At 37.8% G+C, this 20,695-nt stretch overlaps 1 protein-coding gene across 1 annotated transcript in view; it reads left to right on the top strand.

Annotated features, from left to right (window-relative positions):
- The window catches only part of LRP1B (LDL receptor related protein 1B), a 1,704,605-nt gene that overhangs the window by 1,103,510 nt on the left and 580,400 nt on the right, over nt 1-20,695 (top strand). Inside the window, exons 25-27 of the mRNA XM_054723549.1 lie at nt 436-640; nt 11,551-11,715; nt 12,037-12,281. Coding sequence (XP_054579524.1) covers nt 436-640; nt 11,551-11,715; nt 12,037-12,281 — 615 coding nt within the window. The remainder of the gene's footprint in view (nt 1-435; nt 641-11,550; nt 11,716-12,036; nt 12,282-20,695) is intronic.

Below are 20,695 nucleotides of genomic sequence, written 5' to 3'. Positions count from 1 at the left end.
GGGTGCTGAATAACTATGATGCTGTTGCCAGAGGTGAACTTTTCCCTTTATTCTACCCATGAGGGTCAACATTTAAATTAAAGTGCACTGATTTCAACCAGTGCATCATTATTACTCCCAATATCCCTTGTTCTGCCTAAAACGTCAGAAACAAGAAATAACATTTTTGTAACCTAAGTATTGTTATTAGCTTTAGAAATCTAGTCTGTTGTCACTGGAAGGACCTAAAAGATTAAAAATTTCTGATGGGGAAAAACAGTAATTCTAAATTCGGGTCCTGTTTCATTTCCTTTGTGCCAAGTATTACTTTTGCACTCTATCTCTCGGAGTTAATATAATGTTTAAGTACATTATAGGGCTAATAAGTAGGCCTTTTCCTTTATGCGTAACATGTTTCTTAAGTGAGTACAAGTGCTGATTTCCCTTCTGTTGTAGGTGTAAGTGCAATTGAAGTGGTTGTAGAGCATGGCCTAGCCACCCCGGAAGGACTGACGGTTGACTGGATAGCAGGCAACATATACTGGATAGACAGCAATCTGGACCAAATTGAAGTGGCCAAACTTGATGGTTCCTTAAGAACGACACTAATAGCAGGAGCCATGGAACATCCCAGGGCTATTGCTTTGGACCCGAGATATGGGTAAGAAGTTTGCCTTTCACACATCTACTTTGGCATAAAAATATAACCTTTGAAATTAATATCAAGTTCAATTACCTCATAAATTATGAGTTCAAAGTGCTTATTTTGTGCATGTGTGTATGTGTGTGTGTGTGTGTGTGTGTAGTATTAATGCATATATATATAATTATACATATATATAATTTTATATACTGTATATATTAGTCTATTACCTTGAATTTGATTATAGGTTTATATATAGATACTTTTTAGAGGATATAAATTTTTAAAGTAAGGGCTATAGGTAGGCCTATTGAAAGCTATTGTAACTCTACTTAGAAGCAATAATTTAGTGACATTCTCTTTGACCTGCCCAAAATACTGTAGTTGTGTCTAATGGTTGCAAATCACAGTCTTTGATCCAAACAGTCACAGATGTTAACCACCTCACCCTTTATTTGTTGTGTATCTATTTGGAGTCAGTTTAAAAGAAAATTAGAACAAGCTTGAAGGAGCCCATTGGTGAGATGCTGACTGTTGGGACATTTGACAGACAAGGCATATGATTCTGGAAAACAAGGTCAGATGTGGAGTAACTCAGGTTATTACCCCCACTGTTTCCTGTGTGTTTTTCTGTGAGATAGCAGAAGGGAGGGCCTAGATTTGGAGCCAGAAAATGAGGGTTCCAGTCACGTATTCTCTGAAGAAGCTACTCAAGTGTATGATCTTCCCTTTCAGGCGTCCTCAAACTATGGCCCGCGGGCCACATGTGGGTGTTTTTGCCGTTTTGTTTTTTTACTTCAAAATAAGATATGTGCAGTGTGCATAGGAATTTGTTCATAGTTTTTTTAAACTATAGTCCGGCCCTCCAACGGTCTGAGGCACAGTGAAGTGGCCCCCTGTTTAAAAAGTTTGAGGACCCCTGCGCTTAGATCTTAGTTTTCTTGTTTGTGAATCAGAGAGAATCCTACCTAATAATAGAGTAATATGCAAATTGACTGTACCTTTGCTACACCCACAAGCCACGCCGACCAGCCATGCCCACCAGGAAACCATGGATCACAGGCAACTGGGGGTCGGCTCCTGTGATCCGTCGCAGGGATGCTAGGGTGCAGCCGAGCCCAAGGCCGGAAGAGCCTCTGCCAGAGGCATTTCTGGCCTTGGGCACCAGCGGGGAGCCTGTGATGGATTGCAGGCAACTGGGGGTCGGCTCCTGTGATCTGTTGCAGGGATGCTAGGGTGTAGCCGAGCCCAATGGATCGCAGGCAACTGGGGGTCTGCTCCTGCAAGGGGTTCTGCTCCTGTGGTGGATTGCAGGGAGCTGGGGTCCCCTGCCCAATGGGTGGTGTCTGCAATCACAGGGAGCTGGAGGTCCCCTGCCCAGGCCTAAAGCTTTGGCCAGAGGCTTTAGGCCTGGGCAGGGCCCAGCCCTCCATTGGTGTGAACTATAGAGGAAACACCTTTTCTGACTGCACATTGGCTAAGCTTCCTGTATGTCACTGGTAATATTCTTAGTAACTTGGGTAATAAGAATCCAGAAAGGTGATCTAGGGTTTTTCCACCACACTTCTGGAGAAAAAAACGAAGGTCCGCTGCGGGAGGGCTAAGAAATGTCATATCCTGCCCTAGCCGGTTTGACTCAGTGGATAGAACCTCAGCCTGCCGACAGCAGGGTCTGAGTTGATTCTGATCAAGGGCATGTACCTAGGTTGCAGGCTCCTTCCTGGCCAGGGCCCAGGTCAGGGCTCATACAGGAGGCAACCAATCAAAGTGTTCCTCTCACTTTGATGTTTCTCTCTGTCTTTCCCTTTCTCTTCCACATTCTCTAAAAGTCAATGGAAACATATCCTTAGGTGAGGATAAAAAAAAAAAAAAGAAAGAAAGAAAGAAAGAAATGCATATCCTATGAAAGACACATCTTGAAAGTGCCTAAAGAAAGTTGTCATTTTTTCTTGGTGAAGAGAATGGAGTCCGTGTTGATGAAAACACCTTGGTGGCTGTGGTGACTAGCAGTGGCTGCAGCAGCAGGATGATGGGGCTGGTGCCTTCCCCTGACCAGTCCGGTTGCCTCCCACAAAGGGAGGCCAGACTGCGGCTTAGGCCCGCTTCCCTTGGGGATCGGGCCTAAGCCATCAGTAGGACATCCCCTGAGGGCTCCCAGTATGTGAGAGGGGGCAGGTTGGGCTGAGGGACTCCCCACCCCCAGTGCACGAATTTCATGCACCAGGCCCCTAGTAGTATATATATTTATCATTAGATTGTTTTTGAGAAGGTAGTAAGTAAGTGGGAGAGAATATATAACTGATGTATGTGAGAACACTTTATTACTATTAATTATTTATTTTCTTGGTCATTATTTTTTAAGTTCAAAGCCATTGTCAAGTCTAAAGGGTAGTAGAAAAGACACTATTTGGGGCTCTGTACCTTTAAATAATACAAAGTCCAAGGAGCACCAATGGGAGTTGGCCAGTTAATGAGATGCAGAAGAAGGAAAAGGGGGCTTTGTGTTTCTTCAGCTTCCTGGCTGCACTGACTGGCTTGTGCTCTGGTTTATGCCCAAGACCAGAAAACAGTAGATTGGGAAGTTTGTTTATTTTTCTTTTCCTCACTGCAGACACGGAAATTAAAGGGGCAAAGCAGCTTGTCTACAGCAGGGTTCCAAACTGGCAAACCTCATTGATGTGTTTGCCTTCTCTTCCACAGTGTTTTAAAATATATTTGAATTAGTTGCCAAAACTTAAAATATTGAGAGAGTTTGCATACAGCTATGGAGTTCTGACTTCTTTTGAAAACTAGAGAGATCTGTCAGCCATGAGCGGAGCAGTAACTATATATTTTAGCTTGGGGGGACTTCTCTAGTTCTCAGTTTACACTTTGCCCATTCCACGCCTTGCCTCCTATAATAACAATTAATTCACCAGGAATAAATGTGCTCTGTTTAATGAGAAAGTCCCCCTTTTTTCAAAGAGACTGTTTCTGAGGTTACAAATGGATTGCTGATCCTGAGCCTTTACTTCCCACAAAGGTTTCTTGTCAGCAAAAGCTATACCCTCAGTGTAACAGTTACTGGTGTGAAATCTTCACCTATTATACCTAACTTGTACCAGCACCTTATCTGCACAAGAAACTTTCTGTATAAGGGGAAAGTGATATCTTAGAGATAGTTGTAGGTTTAGCATTTAACCAACACAATGGGAAAATGGTGAATGCCTCTCAAATTCCAATTGGCACACAGAGAAAAACAAACAAACAATAAAATAGGTGGATGAAAGTTTTAAAAGTATATGACCAAACAAAACAGTAAAGCTGGGAGGTAAAACTTCATTTTCTACAACCTTGAACTGACAATGCTTAGGATAAACTTATTCATCTCAGTTTGTTTGGGGAATTTCCAATCTGAGAGGAGAAACTGAAAACAAACACAAAGGACACACAACCCCCAAATACCATTTAAGTGAAAATATCAGACACTATTTCAATCATACAAAGGGACCTTCAGGAGTAAAATATTCTCTAAGATTGAAAGTTAGAATAGAGCTAGCCTGTGAGTAGGAAAAACCTGATAATGCTTCAGAGAAAGTTGATGCCTTTTGTTATTAATGGCTACTACAAAAGTGTGAGGCTAATTAAGGGTGAAGAAATAACACTTATAATTATTTTTTTTCTGGCATAAATGACACAAATTTCAAAGTTCTGATGATTGTACTAATTTATTCAAGACTAGGGATGAATTGGAAGGTTGACAGGCTTGAGTGTTTTGATATGATAGGATTTTTATTGTTAAAAATATTTTATAGAGGATTGATACAATTACGATATGAGGTTTCTGTACACACCTTTAAAGCTCAGTTGTAGCAATTAAATTTTAAAAGATAGAGCAAATATTAAAACATTTCAGGTTCATCGAATATTTTGGTAAAAAGTACAAAAATCTTTTTAAACATTGGACCTTTCATAAGGTAGGCTGAGAGCATAGTAAAATTAAGCACACCCACACACTTAACTGCAAAGGCAAGCTAAGCACATAAAAAGCAACACTGGAAAATAATTGGTGCTATTAACATATTCAAAAATAAACATAAGGTGTCCCTCTATTTATCACATTATTCACAAAATATGCAAAGAAGCTGTGAACCAAAATTGATAGGAATCCCAAAACCATTCAAACATCTTTTGAAATATTTTGTTTTAGGATAAATCCACGGGATGATTTTTTAGGAAATATGGTTTATATAAATACTGTTATCTTTTCTACTAAATCGTAAGCTTTCCGATGGCAAACAAAGTTGCTTCCAAGACTATGAAAACTAATAGTCTTGGTATATATAATTGTGCTTAATAAATTACTGCATACATATGAATAGACTGTTTACATCTAACTTACAGGAACTCAAGGATATACCTTAAAATGTGAACTATGCAATAAAAGAAGAACTAATACTATAAATTTTGTTTACAGTAAAAATGAAAAAAAAAAAAAGGTTGCAACCAGTCACTTTGCTTCCTCAGCACAGCTGAGAAAAAAAAGGCTATAACATTAGCCCCATAAAACACATTTACATCACATAAAGTTCCTATAGCAATGAAGGTCTTTGTGACCTATTTTACAGATACCAAAAAAGAAATGTTCTTAATTGACTACTCTGCGTCCTAAGCATAGAATCCACTGGTCTTTATTTTACATTATAAGGCATATTTCTCATCATGCTAAAGCTTTGCAGTATTCTGAGTTTGACTCAGTATCTCAAGTGACAAGTTATTCCAAGGTGGTAAATTGGGGGTCCTAGGGAGGAGACATTTTTTCGGTGATTCCACTTTAAGGGAATATTCTTATTTCTAAGGTGACCTGAATGAGTACATGAATCTCTTTAAGCATCAAGTATATTATTAGGGAGTAACAAGCACCAGGGACTTCAGAATACATCAAGCAGCACTCACTTCCGTTGCCTTTATTCTTGTGTAACTGTGTGGCGTCTTCCTGTCTGCTGCTGGCATTTAGTTTTCCTTTGTCAGAATAACTGGACTCTGCTATAACAATTGCAATTGCTGAAAGCAGATATAATAATTGTGAAGATTAATAAGACATCTAAATAAAATTTTAATTTTATCTGGGAGTGTTCTTAAACAAAACTAATAAAGGCATAGGTGGTTTAAGTAGACCTACAGTATAGATAAGTAACCTCCTTCTTTGCCAAGATCATTTATTTTCACCTTCTGCAGCCTGAGAGATGATAATGGCCTTTTCATGCCTGTGATGGTACAATTTGTTCATGGTCTATTGGCCTAATTTAATCCAGATACAGACTAACTAACCCATGAATGCAGGAACTGTAGAGTCAGTAGACTACAGTCTCTTTTTTAAAAGCAATGTGGCTGAACATTTCCATATGTCCTGTATAAAAGGATATTCAGTCTTTGTATATGTGAAGCAATAGTGCAATCATTGAAATGTTAATACATTTTAACAATAAAAAGAAAGTAATGTGGGAAAAATATTCTCTTGAAATACCACTCTGTAGAATATACACAAGAGTGCCTAGAATTTTATGAAACAATGATCCTTGAAATCAACTTTTTAAATTGATTGTAAACTGATGTATGGCAAGATTAAGAATACTTTTAGGGGAACTAATTCTAGAACATCCTCTCTAATAAAATGGTAATATGCAAATTAACCATCACTCCGCTACATAAGCCACACCCACCAGCCAAGCCACGCCCATCAGCCAATCAGGGTGAGTATGCAAATTAACCCCAATCCAAGATGGCTACAGCCACAGAGAGCAAGGTTTCCCAGGTAACAGAGGAAGCCAAGCTTTCCATAGCCATTGCAGGCCTAAGCCTCCACTCAAGCTACAAAGTTTCAATTATAGAAGGTAAACAAATTCAAACAAATGGCAGCAGAATGGAGCTTGAGAGAGCAGGCCAAGGTTGCCGCCGGCAACAGGGGAAGCAAAGCTTTCCACACACCCTGGCCGGGCCCACCCGCTTAAGGCTACAAAGTTTCAATTGTAGAAGGAAAATAAATTCCAGATACCAGGGCCTCCCCTTGGGTTGCCAGGGGGCGTGGCCGGCCTGCAAACCACCACAGGCCCCTCGCTCAGGCCACCCCACGCTCCAAAGGAACCCCACCCTGATCCGGGACACTCTTCAGGGCAAACCAGCTGGCCCCACCCCTGTACCAGGCCTCTATCCTATCTAATAAAAGAGTACTATGCAGATTGATCATCACTGCAACACACAATATAGCTGCCCCCATGTGGTCAAAGATCCTGCCCCCATGTGGACACAAAATGGCCACCACAAGATGGCCAGCAGGAGAGGGCAGTTGGGAGGCACCCGGCCTGCAAGGGAGGGCAGTTGTGAGGGACCAGACCTGCAAGGGAGGGCAGTTGGAGGTGATCAACCCTGCAGGAGAGGGCAGTTAGGGATGACCAGGCTGGCAGAGGAGGGAAGTTGGGGGCAAACAGGCTGGCAGGGGAGCAGTTAAGCATCAACCAGGCTGGCAGCAGAGTGGTTAGGGGGTGATCAGGCTGGCAGGCAGAAGCGGTTAGGGGCAATCAGGAAGGCAGGCAGGCAAGCAGTTGGGAGCCAGCAGTCCTGGATTGTGAGAGGGATGTCCGACGGCCCGTTTAGGCCCGATCCAGGAGTCCCAGATTGGAGAGGGTACAGGCTGGGCTGAGGGACAACCCCCCACCATGCACGAATTTCATGCACCGGGCTTCTAGTGTTATTTTATAATAAGTGTTGGAAATTTCCCACTAGAATTGATGAAAGATTAGGGTCATAGTGACCAGGACAGGAGAACAATTTAATGTGGCTGTATTTGGTAAAAAAAATGAAGGGCTCACTCATTTTAGAGTGCTGAAAATTGTCCCAAGCCATATTTTCTTTAGTCCACTGGAAACATCTGTTTACAAGTCTACAGTACCTTTTGTTGGTAAAGTTACACACAGAGCACGCAGATTTGCAGGGCTGCTGTTATGTATGTTGGAGTTGCCACACACACATAAGGCAGATTTTTTTCAGGTAGAAAGTTATAAGGGAGACACTGGATCTCCATTTGTCTAGATCTGGTGGTGGCTTATCCACAGGTACTAGTTGTACCTGTGACTCAGATTCACTGTGCTTATTTTAGGGATTATTTTTACTTTTTTTTTTTTCAAATTTGCAAAGTCTCTCTACCTTGTTTATCAAAATGTCACCATAAATTTGATGGGTGCTATATGCTCTTGTTTTTATTTTAAATATTATTTTTTGAATACTAAGTTTAAAGGAAAGCTAACAACAACTTGTGTCACTGAAAAGATGTGTTCATGGAAAAGTAAATTGGAAGAGAAACATAGAATTCATTTTATATTCATTGTCTTCAAGAAAAGACTTTCAACTACTTAATTAAATAGCCTACCAGCTTCATATTAATTAACTTTTGTTCCATTTTAACTGGAAACATATTTTATGTATCTACCTATATTTATCTATATACATATTTTCTCTGTTTATATGTTGCTTATAAGTTAGTTTATGCTTATATTTCTAGATTAGTATTTTTTTCACACAAAACAATTCTATCTTTAAACATTAGTCTCGCCAAAAAAAAATTCCCAACAGGAAGATTTTCTAAATGTCCTCTACTACATTTTAAAAAAGTTATCTATGTATTTAATTTTTAGTTATTCTCACTTTTAAATCTTTATTATAAAAATGTTCAAATACACAAATTAAAAGGAATTGCATAATAAACTCCCTCACTTCCTTCACAAAACTTCAATATAAATACATTGTCCTGGTATAATAATGTTTACTTTTATTTCACAACAGTTTACTTAATTTATTCAAATATTTGGTGGTTAAACAATGAATAATTTGGATGTTGTTTTGTGCATATGGTCCCACCACCAGGGTTGTGGAAACTCCTAAAGCTACCCATGAAATTAAATTTATTAAAAAAATATATAAACACATTATTTGAGATTCATTCTATGATATAAACCAAATCTTATGACCTACTCCTCTGAATTCTTTTCTCATGGCTTTGACTCATGGTTACTTTATAAAGTGAATCTATGTTCACATACACGCTCCTGAAACACTTAAACATTGACATTAGCATTACTTATAATTCCTCATTTCTTTAACAGTTTGGAGAGACTGAGTTTTATCTTTTAAAATATTCTCTATGAATATGTGCATGTTTATGCTTGTACAAACACAACTACTTTTTATGTGCTAGCCATCTTGTTCAATAAATTATTTATATCCATCACCTCATGAAATGATCCCAACAATTATGACTGTTATACTTTATCATTTACAGAAGAGATGATGGGGTCTGAGATTAATTATGCTGGAGTGACAGATCCCAACCTTGATTGCAAGTTGGCCTGACAGAAAAACATATGCATTGCCATAATTCAGCATTGACACATAATTTAATAACATTTCTTGAACTTCCATTCCTGTCAAGGTCCATATCTTCCTTCGCTGTTCACCACACTCTTTTAGCACATATACTTACTAAGTTGATTATATAACATTTTGAATTGCCCTCTAATCATTTCAAATTTGAAATTCTTATATTTAAAAGAGACAAAATGCTTCTCAAAAATTGAAGGCAAAATGAGTAGTTTTATATCACTCAACATTTCCTTATATAGACATCATAACTTTTTAAAAACAAGATAGGTTTAATTGGATTTTAAATTTTGTTCCAGAGTATTGTTTTATTTTTCAAGGCAATCCATCAAATAAGGATCAATCAAAACAATGGAACAATTGAAAAATAGCAAACGTGTGTAATTATAACAAAGAACACATTTTTCTTACCAGTTATTTTACCACTTCTCACCAAGATGTGTTCAGAACTAATAATAAGAAAGTTTGCTGGACTGTCCGTTTACCTCTGGTCCTCTGTGTCCTCCTTTACCAAATCCCCATGCTACCCACTGGGCTCTACTACCAAAGTAGAGACAGCAACTAGCCATGCTCTCACCCTGTACTAGATGTTTTCCCCTCGTTATTTTATTTAATGACATTAAAGAGTTAGATGTTAAAAGCCTAAGAACATAGCCCGGCCAGGCCAGCATGGCTCAGTGGTTGAGCGATGACCTATGAACCAGGAGGTCACAGTTCCCAGTAAGGATACATCCCTGGGTTGCAGGCCCAATCCCCCATGTGGGGCATGCAAGAGGCAACCAATCAATGATCCTCTCTCATTATTGATGTTTCTATCTCTCTCTCCCTCTCTCTCCTCTCTGAAATCAATAATATATGTATATATTACATATTAATATATTTAAATATATATCATATATATATATATATTTAAAAATGAATAAGGATATATATTAGATTGTCTAGTTCCCCATCTCCATCTGTCACTTGCTAGCTATGTAAGCCTGATCAAGTGATTTAACTTCTCTAAGCTAGTTTTCTCATTTGTAAAACACTGATAACTAGCCATGGCCTCCCGGTCAAGGAAATGAGATAATCTCTATAAAGCTAAAAATAGTAGGTAGCATGTAGTAAGCACTCCAAACAATGTTAGCTGTTGTAATGATTGTGGAACTGCTATGTACCCATGCTATATAAAAACTATAGAAACATATTTAAGCAGTTTAGGCCACTGTCGATTAAACATAAACCATCCGTTATGTGACAGCTTTAAAAATAAAATCTATGACACATAGCACTGAATGCCTATTGTGTGGAGGAACTGTTTCTGTACCATGAATTTCTAGAGTCATACTTAGTATTTGGTTAAACAAAAAGTAATGGTCTTTAATTTAAAAACAGGTATTGTAACAATCGCATATTTGTATATATCAATGTACATGATTTCCTTCTCTTTTTCTTTTAGATCCTCTGTTATATGATCTTTTCCACTCGTGTGAATCTAAATATCATCTCCATGCTGATGACTTCCACACTCATGACTTCTTCTCTGACATTCTCCCTGGCATACCATACAGATGCCTGGACATGTCTTTCTTGCTGCCTTTAAATCTCACCATCAAAAAATCAAAACTAAATTTGTGATTGCTGTCCACACCACCCACACTCAATTACCAGCTCTTAAAATCTGTTCCTCCTCATTTTCCCCATATCACTCAATGGGTTTCTTGCATGCCCTCTCCCTGTTCTCACTCTGAGTTTGCTAAAACAAGAAAAACCTATGATTCCATTCTCTACCTCAGACCCTACATTCAATCATCAGCTAAGCCTGGCAATTGTACCTTCAAAATGTGTTTTGAATCCACTTATTTTTCATCATGTTACCACCATACTCCATCCAAACCACTATCATCTTTGACTAATCTTTTGAAATAACCACCTGACATAGCATACCCTTGTCTCACTATAATCCAGTTATATATAATAGCATGTTTCTCTGCTTAATTGTGCTTCATATTCCCTTTCAATAAAATTCCAAATAATTGCCTTATCCCACAAGACCCATAAAATCACCCTCAACTTTATCGTCTTTTCCTTTGCTCCTCACTCACCGTAGCTCTGATACATTGGCCTTATTTCTGTTCAAGTTGACCACACCCCTCTCCCCCATTACTGCCTTTATATCTGCTGTTTATTTTCCTTGGCATGCTCTTATCCTGCCCTCCTCATCTTTCTGTGTGACTCTTACCTCCTCTAAGTGCATTTTCCCTTTACCGCCGTCTCTAAGTAGGTTATTCACCTGCTGTTCTAATACCAAACTTTCTTCAAAATATTGAGAAGCTCTAATCACATATTTATGTATTCATGTGTTTATTTAGTCTGTCTCCTCCACTGGACTCTAAACCCCCGGAGGGTAGACAATCCATCCATTTTCCTCTTGTGTCCGTTTACCTAGCCAGTGCCTAGTATATAGTAGGCATTAAAAAAAATATTTGTGAAATGAACGACTGAAACAATAGCATTTTCTTCTTCTTCAGAATTCTCTTCTGGACAGATTGGGATGCCAATTTTCCTCGCATTGAATCTGCCTCGATGAGTGGTGCTGGGAGAAAAACCATCTACAAAGACATGAAAACAGGGGCTTGGCCTAATGGACTAACTGTGGACCACTTTGAAAAAAGGATAGTTTGGACAGATGCCAGGTTTAAAAAATAATCTTTGTTCTGTATTTTCTGTTACCTTCCTCAGATGACATTTGCAAATCCAAAACGTTTTCTAATATCTATGCATGATGTATACACACATTGAAATAGCTGGTGATTTTTGTTTGGTTTTATTATAATGGTGATTTTCTAGCAATTGGTGGCTTTTGTTTGTTTTTGTTATGCTGGCTGTTTTTTCCTGGCACAAATTAGATACAGGCTCACAAAAGTATTTTCATCATTTATCTAAGAAATAAAATCACATCACTATATTATTTGGGTGAGTTGTGATAAACGACTGATGTATTTACCTTTCTGTAGGTCAGATGCTATTTATTCAGCCCTCTATGATGGAACGGGGATGATAGAAATCATCCGTGGTCACGAGTACCTCTCTCATCCCTTTGCGGTGTCTCTGTATGGGAGTGAGGTCTACTGGACTGACTGGAGGACCAACACGTTGTCCAGAGCCAATAAGTGGACAGGGCAGAATGTCAGTGTGATTCAGAAAACCAGCGCACAGCCATTTGACCTTCAGATATACCATCCTAGTCGTCAGCCACAGGGTAAGTGATTGTTGTAAATTAACCACCCAGAAAGTATTTTCACCTCCATCATATAATATTTGAACTGTAAAATAGCTTTTCTGAGTTAACAGTTATTACTATTTTATGTCTATTGTAGGATGAGAGTGGTTCAAGCCTTTATTTTAATGAGTTCAGGATTTTTTTTCTTTCCCTTTTTATTTTTTTATTTTTTTTTAAATATATTTTTATTGATTTCTTACAGAGAGGAAGGGAGAGAGGTAGAGAGTTAGAAACATCGATGAGAGAGAAACATTGATCAGCTGCCTCCGGCACACCCCCTACTGGGGATGTGCCAGCAACCAAGGTACGTGCCCTTGACCGGAATTGAACCTGAGACCTTTCAGTCTGCAGGCTGATGCTCTATCCACTGAGCTAAACCGGTTTCGGCTCTTTCCCTCTTTATTTATTTCACATAGATATAGAAGAATCTTAGAAATTAAGAGTTTTACATATGATTTCACTCATAATACTGAAACTCCTGAACAAAAACAACAGCGTGGTGGTTGCCAGAGGAAAGGGGGTGGTGGGAGAAGGGGGTCCTAATATAAGGTGACAGGAGAAGATGTGACCCTGGGTGGTGGACACACGGTGCAATATACAGATCTTCTAACATAGAAACCCACACCTGAAACATATATGTTCATGTTGACCAATGTCACCCCGATCAATTTAATAAATAAATGAACAAGTAAATTAGAAATTAAGGGTTTTACACCAACTCTCCACATTTTTAGTCATTGCTATTGCCTCAATAAAAGATACTGTGGGGAGTTTGAATCTCTTACCTCAGGATGATTAGTAAATTAGAGGAAAACACCCAGGACACACTTGTGTTAGCCCCCAAGCAGTCACTGTGTAGTATATTGGGAGAAGAAAGAATGGTGTGAGCAAGAGAAAGGATAAATCACCTGCTTGAGTTTATCCATTTTAAGAGAATTGGGGTCACATGAACTTGTCTGCTACCTTGCCCCATGTATTCCACATTTTGGTGCAATAGTAATCTTCATATTGGTTTTGTGATTTTATTTCCTCCACTTCATCTTTGATCTTAAATCTGTCTCACATTTCTTTTTCTTTTCTCTCTCTTTTTTTTTTCTGGGATGCCATGGCCATTTGGTGTAACTTCAGCTCATATTTTTATACCTCTTGCCTGATGCTTCCCCATTATGATATGTGTCATAACTTATGGAAAACTTACTCCGATGCAAATAATGTTCTTTATTCATTAGCATATTTTTATGTGAGACATAGGATTCTTAGTTGACTAGCTCTTTCCTGCAGAGGGTACATTTTCTCCTTTTCTCCCTCTTTCAGTGTAGATTAAGCAGATCTTCCACTTCACTGGTATTTCTGTCTTATGGATCACACTTCAAGCCTTATTTGAATTCATGTTATATTATCTCCTGCTAGACTTGACTAAAAATACCCACCTCTATGGTCCATAAATTCCATGGTTATCCTTCATCATTCTTGGGTACTTGGTCTTTATTCTCCCTTGATACTATTTCCATCATCGAAATGTCCTCATCTATAAAAGCTTCTGTTCCATATCTCTGATGTAGTCTGATTGAATCTAGGTCTCTTCCCAGATACTTTCAATTTCTCAGTTTCAATTTTCATATATAATTGATCCTTCTTTGTCACATGGGAGTTTCTACATACCCTGGAATATGTGAGCAATCATTTAATGCTTCCTTATCACCCTTAACTCCTGTACTCCTTTCACCCTATGAACCTGCCAAGTATGAGGATATCACAGAGGAAATAAAGATTATCATTGTTGTACTTAAGAGGTGTTCCATCAATATATTGGATTTAACTAAATTGAAATTAGTCAAGAAATAATGAGTCTGACCATCAATTGGCCACTGGTATAATGAAAAAAGATATTCTCTATAAACTCACTTCAGCATGGAGGAGAACCTAGTAATAAACCACCCGTGTGTGGAGTACAAACACTTACAAGACAGCATCAGTTTTTATTTGTATAAAGGCAAAATATGTACATACTAGAGGCCGGGTGTACGAATTTGTTCATGGCTGGGGTCCCTCAGCCTGGCTGGTGATCAGGGTGGATGGAGGGGGCAGGCAGCCGGCCAGGGGGAGGGACCGCGGGAGGTTGGCCAGCTGGGGGCGGAGGGAGGGGGGCGGGGCTGCGGGAGGTTGGCTGGCCACGGGAGGTTGGCTGTGGGAGTGCACTGATCACCAGGGGTCAGCTCCTGTGTTGAGTGTCTGTCCCCTGGTGGTCAGTGCATGTCATAGCCACCAGTTGACCTCTCCTTTGGCCGTTTGTTGTTCAGTCGTTCCATCGTTTGGTCGCTTAGGCTTTTAATATATAGATATATAGATTTTATTCCCTAGGCTGTTCAGGATTTTGTAGGAACTGTAATTTTTATGTTGAAAGCAGTTTAAATAAATCGGACCATGAAAAAAACGGCCTGGGTCTATGTATTACATCATTCCTCTCCTTCAAAATAGGATCAATGTATTTCATTTATTAACTGACTGTCTGATTTGCCCACTTTAACATGACCCCTCACAAATTCATAGGATGGGAAGGAACATGATACTTTCCAGCTTTTCAATATTTTCATATATATAAAAAGGAAGTGAGACATTCAATGTAATTCAATAGGTTGAGGAGAGATGTTCTTGACATCTTAACTTAAAAAATGATTTATATGTGACCTCTCCACTTTGCACAAAACAGGGAAGTTTTTACTATTGTGGATCTCATTTAAGATATATTCCCAGGATTCAGGGCAGATACTCTAGTCATTATATACTTTTAGAGAATGTCACCTATAATGAGAACTTGCTATTTCCTAAGTGAAATTCAGCCGGTTTTCAATTCTGAGAATGATCAGAGAACATTCTACTTTCTCCCATTGTAACTATCACTGAGCATATAACAGCCATTATCCATCCTGTGATGTGCCTCTGTGGAGTAACACTTCCCATGCCAGGGAAAAATAAAAAAGATGACCATTTTATTACCAAGTGTAAAATTACAACAATGAAAATGGTGACCAAGCTCAGCATTAACACAAGTACAATAACAATAGCTCCTGTTTTCTGGTGAATTAATGTGAGGTGCATGACAAAATAATATATTTTAATAACACATGACATTCAGTGCTATAAAATTGAAATATATATTTCACAAATTAAAAAAATAAAGGTTAGAAATCTTATTTAAAGTTATCTAATCCGTCAAGCAGGAAATTAATACAAGTGTTAACACTAGTTTTCTTACAAGTAATTATTCATCATGTGTACAAATTTCAAGTTTGGTTATTGGACACTTAAGCAGAACTTTAAAAAAAGAAAATCTATTCTAGATCCTTTGGTTCTTAATGTTGTTATAGGAACTCAAGAAAAAAGCTTAAACATATTCAATGTAAAGGAGCCATGGTGGCTATTTTAATTCTAAAATTTAAAATATTTTATAGTATGAGGAAGTTCAGCTTATTGTTAATGGTATGACCTTGTGAACCCAATTGCCTGGGTTTAAGTCTCAGCCCTACAATTTACTAATTGTATGTGCAAGATACTTAACTTCTTTAATCCTCAGTTTCCTCATCTTTTAACTGGAGATAATAATAGTATCTACATCCTAGGTTCTAGTAAACATGAGAATAATAGTAATTTAATACAATATATTAAAAACAGAACATATGTGCAAAGTTCTTAGAACAAGGTCTCACACATAATCAGTGCTATGTGTTCATATACATAAGTAAGTAAATTTAAAAAGTAGCAGTTGTTGCAATCGTGTCCTTATCTTAGCTGTCTTTTGTTGAAATTTGGTTGCACTACTTTTTTGAGACATTTTGAATACATTTTTCTCACATTTAAATAGATTATAATGGCCTTAATGGATTACTTTTCTATATTATACCAATTTGTTTCAAGAAAAATACCAACAAAAATGTGACTCATACCTATAACGTCCCGCGTGTTTCAGGGTTCCCGTTCAGGTCCGGTTTCTGGAGAAGGCCGCAATCAAAATGAAGAGAAGCTAGAAAAGAATCAATTTGGGAAAATGGGGGCCAGGCAGGAGTCCACCTCTAGGGGGAGGACTGCTCACTGCTCTGGCCTTTGCCATCCCTTTTATTGGGTTTCTGAAATACACCCATATCCTTTATGCTGGAAGTTACAACAAAAGACAATCAGCAAAATTTACATATGATTAACAGGTGACTAGACCATTGAATTATTCTGTCTGTAGTTATGGTTGATCTATCAGGAGAATGCAGGTGTGTTCAAATGACTAGACCATTGAATTATTCTGTCTGTAGTTAGGTTACCATCTAACACCTGTCACAGATATGGTGAGTAGCATATTCACATATACTGTAAAAGGAATATTTAAGATTTTATTTAATATCATAAGATAATATTTACCCCATTACAGATAACTTTTGGAATGCAGAAAAGCAGGGAACAGAGAAAATGTACACCCATTTTCCCAGCTCCCAAGGCAGCAAGCATTTCAATATTTTTCTTCTGGTTGTTGCAACAGAGATGTTGAATAACACAATAATAAATAGAACTATCACTATTTATTGATGAACTACTATGTGCTATTTAATTTTCACTTTTTCCCCAAATTATCGGAGCCATCTAATAGTATAGTTAGTCCCACTTTCCATGACAAAACTTGTACTCAGGGAAGTGCAGTAACCTAGCTCAGAGCAGTAAAGTTCCTCAAAGAAGCTCCATTTCCTTCTGAATTAAGAAAGCTTTTGTATCTCTTCTAATTTAATGTCATATTTCATTTTTAATTTTGTATCTTTTTTAACACAGCATTTTCCACTGTTGTTATTAATGCCTTATGGATTCATTTTTAATAACTACATATTTTCATATCACATGATTATCAAAAATGTTCTCAGCTATTCATTTAATTTTGGACATTTAGTTTAATTTAAATTTATTTTTATTCTGTTACTAATAACTTCATTGCATGTATCTATACATATGTATATTTTCCATATTTAAGAGTTTTGGTGGGTGCTGATTGGTGCAGCCACTATGGAGTTTCCTCAAAAAATTAAAAAATAAAACTGCCTTATGACCGAATGATTCCACTTCTGAGAATACATCCAAAGAAACCTGAAATACTGATTTGAAAAAATATATATGCACATTGCAATGTTATTTACAATAGCCAAAATTTGAAAGCAGTCCAGGTGCCCATCAATAGATGAGTGAATAAAAAAGCTATGGTACCTTTATACAATGGAATACTACTTGGCCGGAAAAAAAGAAGGAAATCTTACCTTTTGTGATAGCATGAATGAACCTGGAGAGTATTAAGCTCAAGTTAAGTAACAAATTTACACTTATTAAATCATCTAATATAAATATATTTTAGCACTAAACAAACATAATTATTAATTAAATTAATGTTGAATATATTAAAAGCAGCAGCAGCATCAACATCCCACATAATAAAAGGCTAATATGCAAATTGTCCCCTGGACTGGGAGTTCCACCGGGAGTTCGACCAGGGGGCGAGGCCGGCCTGTCAACCGCCTTCGGTCCCTCCCCCTGGCTGGCTGGCCCGGTCCCTGATCGGCCCCCACCACCCCGAATGGGGTTAGGGCTGGCCTGACAACTTCCCATGTCCCCTCACCCTGGCTGGCCCAGCCCAATTGGCCCTAATTGGGGAGAGCTGGCCATACCCCACCCATGCACAAATTTGTGCACTGGGCCTCTAGTTTTATAATAAAGCCTTTTGATCCATATGTTAGTTTTTTTGTTTGGATAATGAGATTTGGGCTTGCATGATTAAGCATTAAATAAAAAAATGGTTTCATGATCATAGCCTTATAATAACAAGGATGATATGCACATATATTTTTATTAGTGTTTTATAGCTATTACTCTTAATATACACAAAAATTAGCAGAACTTCTGAGAGATTTCTTCACTTCAAAACCAGATTTTTATACAATTCAGTTTTTCCTTCTCCACATTCATGGTTAACACTTAGACACTGTATGGTGTTTGATTTTTTCCTAACTCTGTTTTGAAATAAACTATAGAGTTTATTTGTATAAACTATCGAGTTTATTTGTATAAACTATAGAGTCTAGCTAAATCATTCATAACAACATTAATGAATATAATAATAATAGCACCTTTTACTTGCTAATCCTCATTGTAATTTCATAAGATTACTAGAAATACAGTTTTACAGATAGAGAATCTAAGACAGAGAAATGTGAAGGACTTTGCTCAAGGACTAATGGAAAGAGGGTGATTGCCCAGTATATGACCTCATGGAGAGGCATCCCAGAGCTCTTGCTTAACCACTTGCTCTTCAGGCAGAAGAAATTGGCTTCATGTTTGTAGAGAATCGCCTTGGGATAGTTATGTCATGTCACCACATGGCCTTAGGGAGTGAAGTTTTATTGAGGCATTCACAAGGGACAAGCATTCTTACCTTTTTGGAATTTATAGTCTAAAAGAGGAACAGACTAAATTAATAACTAAGATCAATAAAATAATGATTATGGATAAATTTGAATGTGAGTATAGTAAATATATTTTAAAACTTAGCAGGGTGTGGTCCTAAAATGACCTTGGGTTTATCCTAGTTTAATTTCTTCCTCTCTCACTCACTAGCCTCCTTACCTGAGGCAAATTACTTAACTTCTGGGACCTTGTTTCCTCATTTGCAAATGAAGAAGTTAGAGGTAAGGATGCCATAAATGGGAAACCAGAGTCTGCAGAAAGCAGCCAGCAAGGTGAGATTTACATGATCCCCTCATAAAGGAATTTCAATTTTTATCCTCTAGGATAAGTGATTATAATGGTCTCAAACTTCAGTGTTCATTAAAATTACCCGGAGGCCTCATTACAACACAGATTTCTAGGCTCCACTCAAAAGCTTCTGATTCAGTAGGACTGGGGTATGGCTTGAGATTTTGCATTTTTAACAAATTCCAGGGAATGCTGCTACTGCCTTAAGAACCCTGCTGCCCAAAGGGAAGGAGGAAAACACTAAAAATAATTGTCAAAGCAGTGAAAAGAGCAGATTTGCATGTTAGAAACTGAACTCCATCTGTGCAAGGTAGAGGTTGGGGGGAGAAAGGATGCAGGTAAGAAACTAGTAAGGATGCTACTTCAATCAGGAGGTACCTGATGCCTAAATCTGGGATATTGTCATAAGAACAGAGAGAATGATGTAGTTGAAATATACTTAGAGGCAAAATCAATTAAAAATAGTGATAGAGGTTTATGGAGTAGGGAAGGTTGGGCAGAAAATAAGTAATTAGGGATGGCTTTAATTTTCTAGTATTTGTATTAGGCTTCAAAATCAAAGTGTTACATAGAGACCCTGGTAATGGCTTAAGGGAGGTGGTCAGCAAACTTAATCCACAGAAAGCTAGATAGTAAGTATTTTAGGTTTTATGAGCCATATGGTCTCTGTTGCAAGTCTTCACTCTGCTGTTGTAGTGTGAAATCAGCCATTCAGAAATGAATGAGTGTGGCTGTGTTCCAGGAAAATTTTATTTACGGACACTGAAATGTGAATTTTATAAAATGTTCACGTGTTATGAAATATTATTCTGTTTTGTTTTGTTTTTACCATTTGAAAAAGCAACTTATTGGTCAGTATTACCCTCACCTTGTGAGGAGAGTCCTTTGTAAACTTGGAGAAAATGTAATTTTCTTCTTTTGTATGTACATCTTCCCCCATCCAGCAGGGAGGCCATCCTCCTCCCTGTCCTCTCTCAGACCAAAGGTGTTTTCTTAATCACAGCCTCAGTTGTGATTTAACACCCAGTGGAGTTGAATCTGTTCATGATTCCACCACTGGGCTTTTGTTTGTTTGTGTTTTTAGTTTTCTTTCATGTTGCTATCTTTAGCTGCTTTGATTGGAATCTTTTCTTGAAATAACTCAGGAATATGATTGCCACTTTAATTATAGTGTTGCAAATATTTTATCCATTAATTTTCACCAATTACAAATGTGTGTGTTTTTTTTTTCTCCTTGAAGAAATTTTCTCCTCTGAATTGAGCTTAATAATGGGAACTTAATAAATATTTATTGGTAAAAATAATACTATTTTCCAGAGACTATTTTATTTTACTTTCAAAAACAGGCTTACGGACTCAACCATCCTTTTTAATTTTGTTCTGAAAACCCACAGTGACTGGTAAACATACAAACTGTTTTATATAACATATTAATATGACAATATCCCTTAGAAAAGCCAGTCAGAACAGAAATGCAATGAGGCACGAGAAGTTTCTTCGCAGTTACAATTGGATTAAATCTACACTAATAAAAGAGAAACATGCAAATTACCGTCACTCTGCTACACTACCAGCCAATCAGAGTGAGTATGCAAATTAACCTGAAAACCTGGCAGCAG

This window comes from Eptesicus fuscus, chromosome 11, assembly GCF_027574615.1.
Source record: "Eptesicus fuscus isolate TK198812 chromosome 11, DD_ASM_mEF_20220401, whole genome shotgun sequence".
NCBI classification, from domain to species: Eukaryota; Metazoa; Chordata; class Mammalia; order Chiroptera; family Vespertilionidae; genus Eptesicus; species Eptesicus fuscus.
This window is presented reverse-complemented; position numbering and strand designations above follow the sequence as displayed.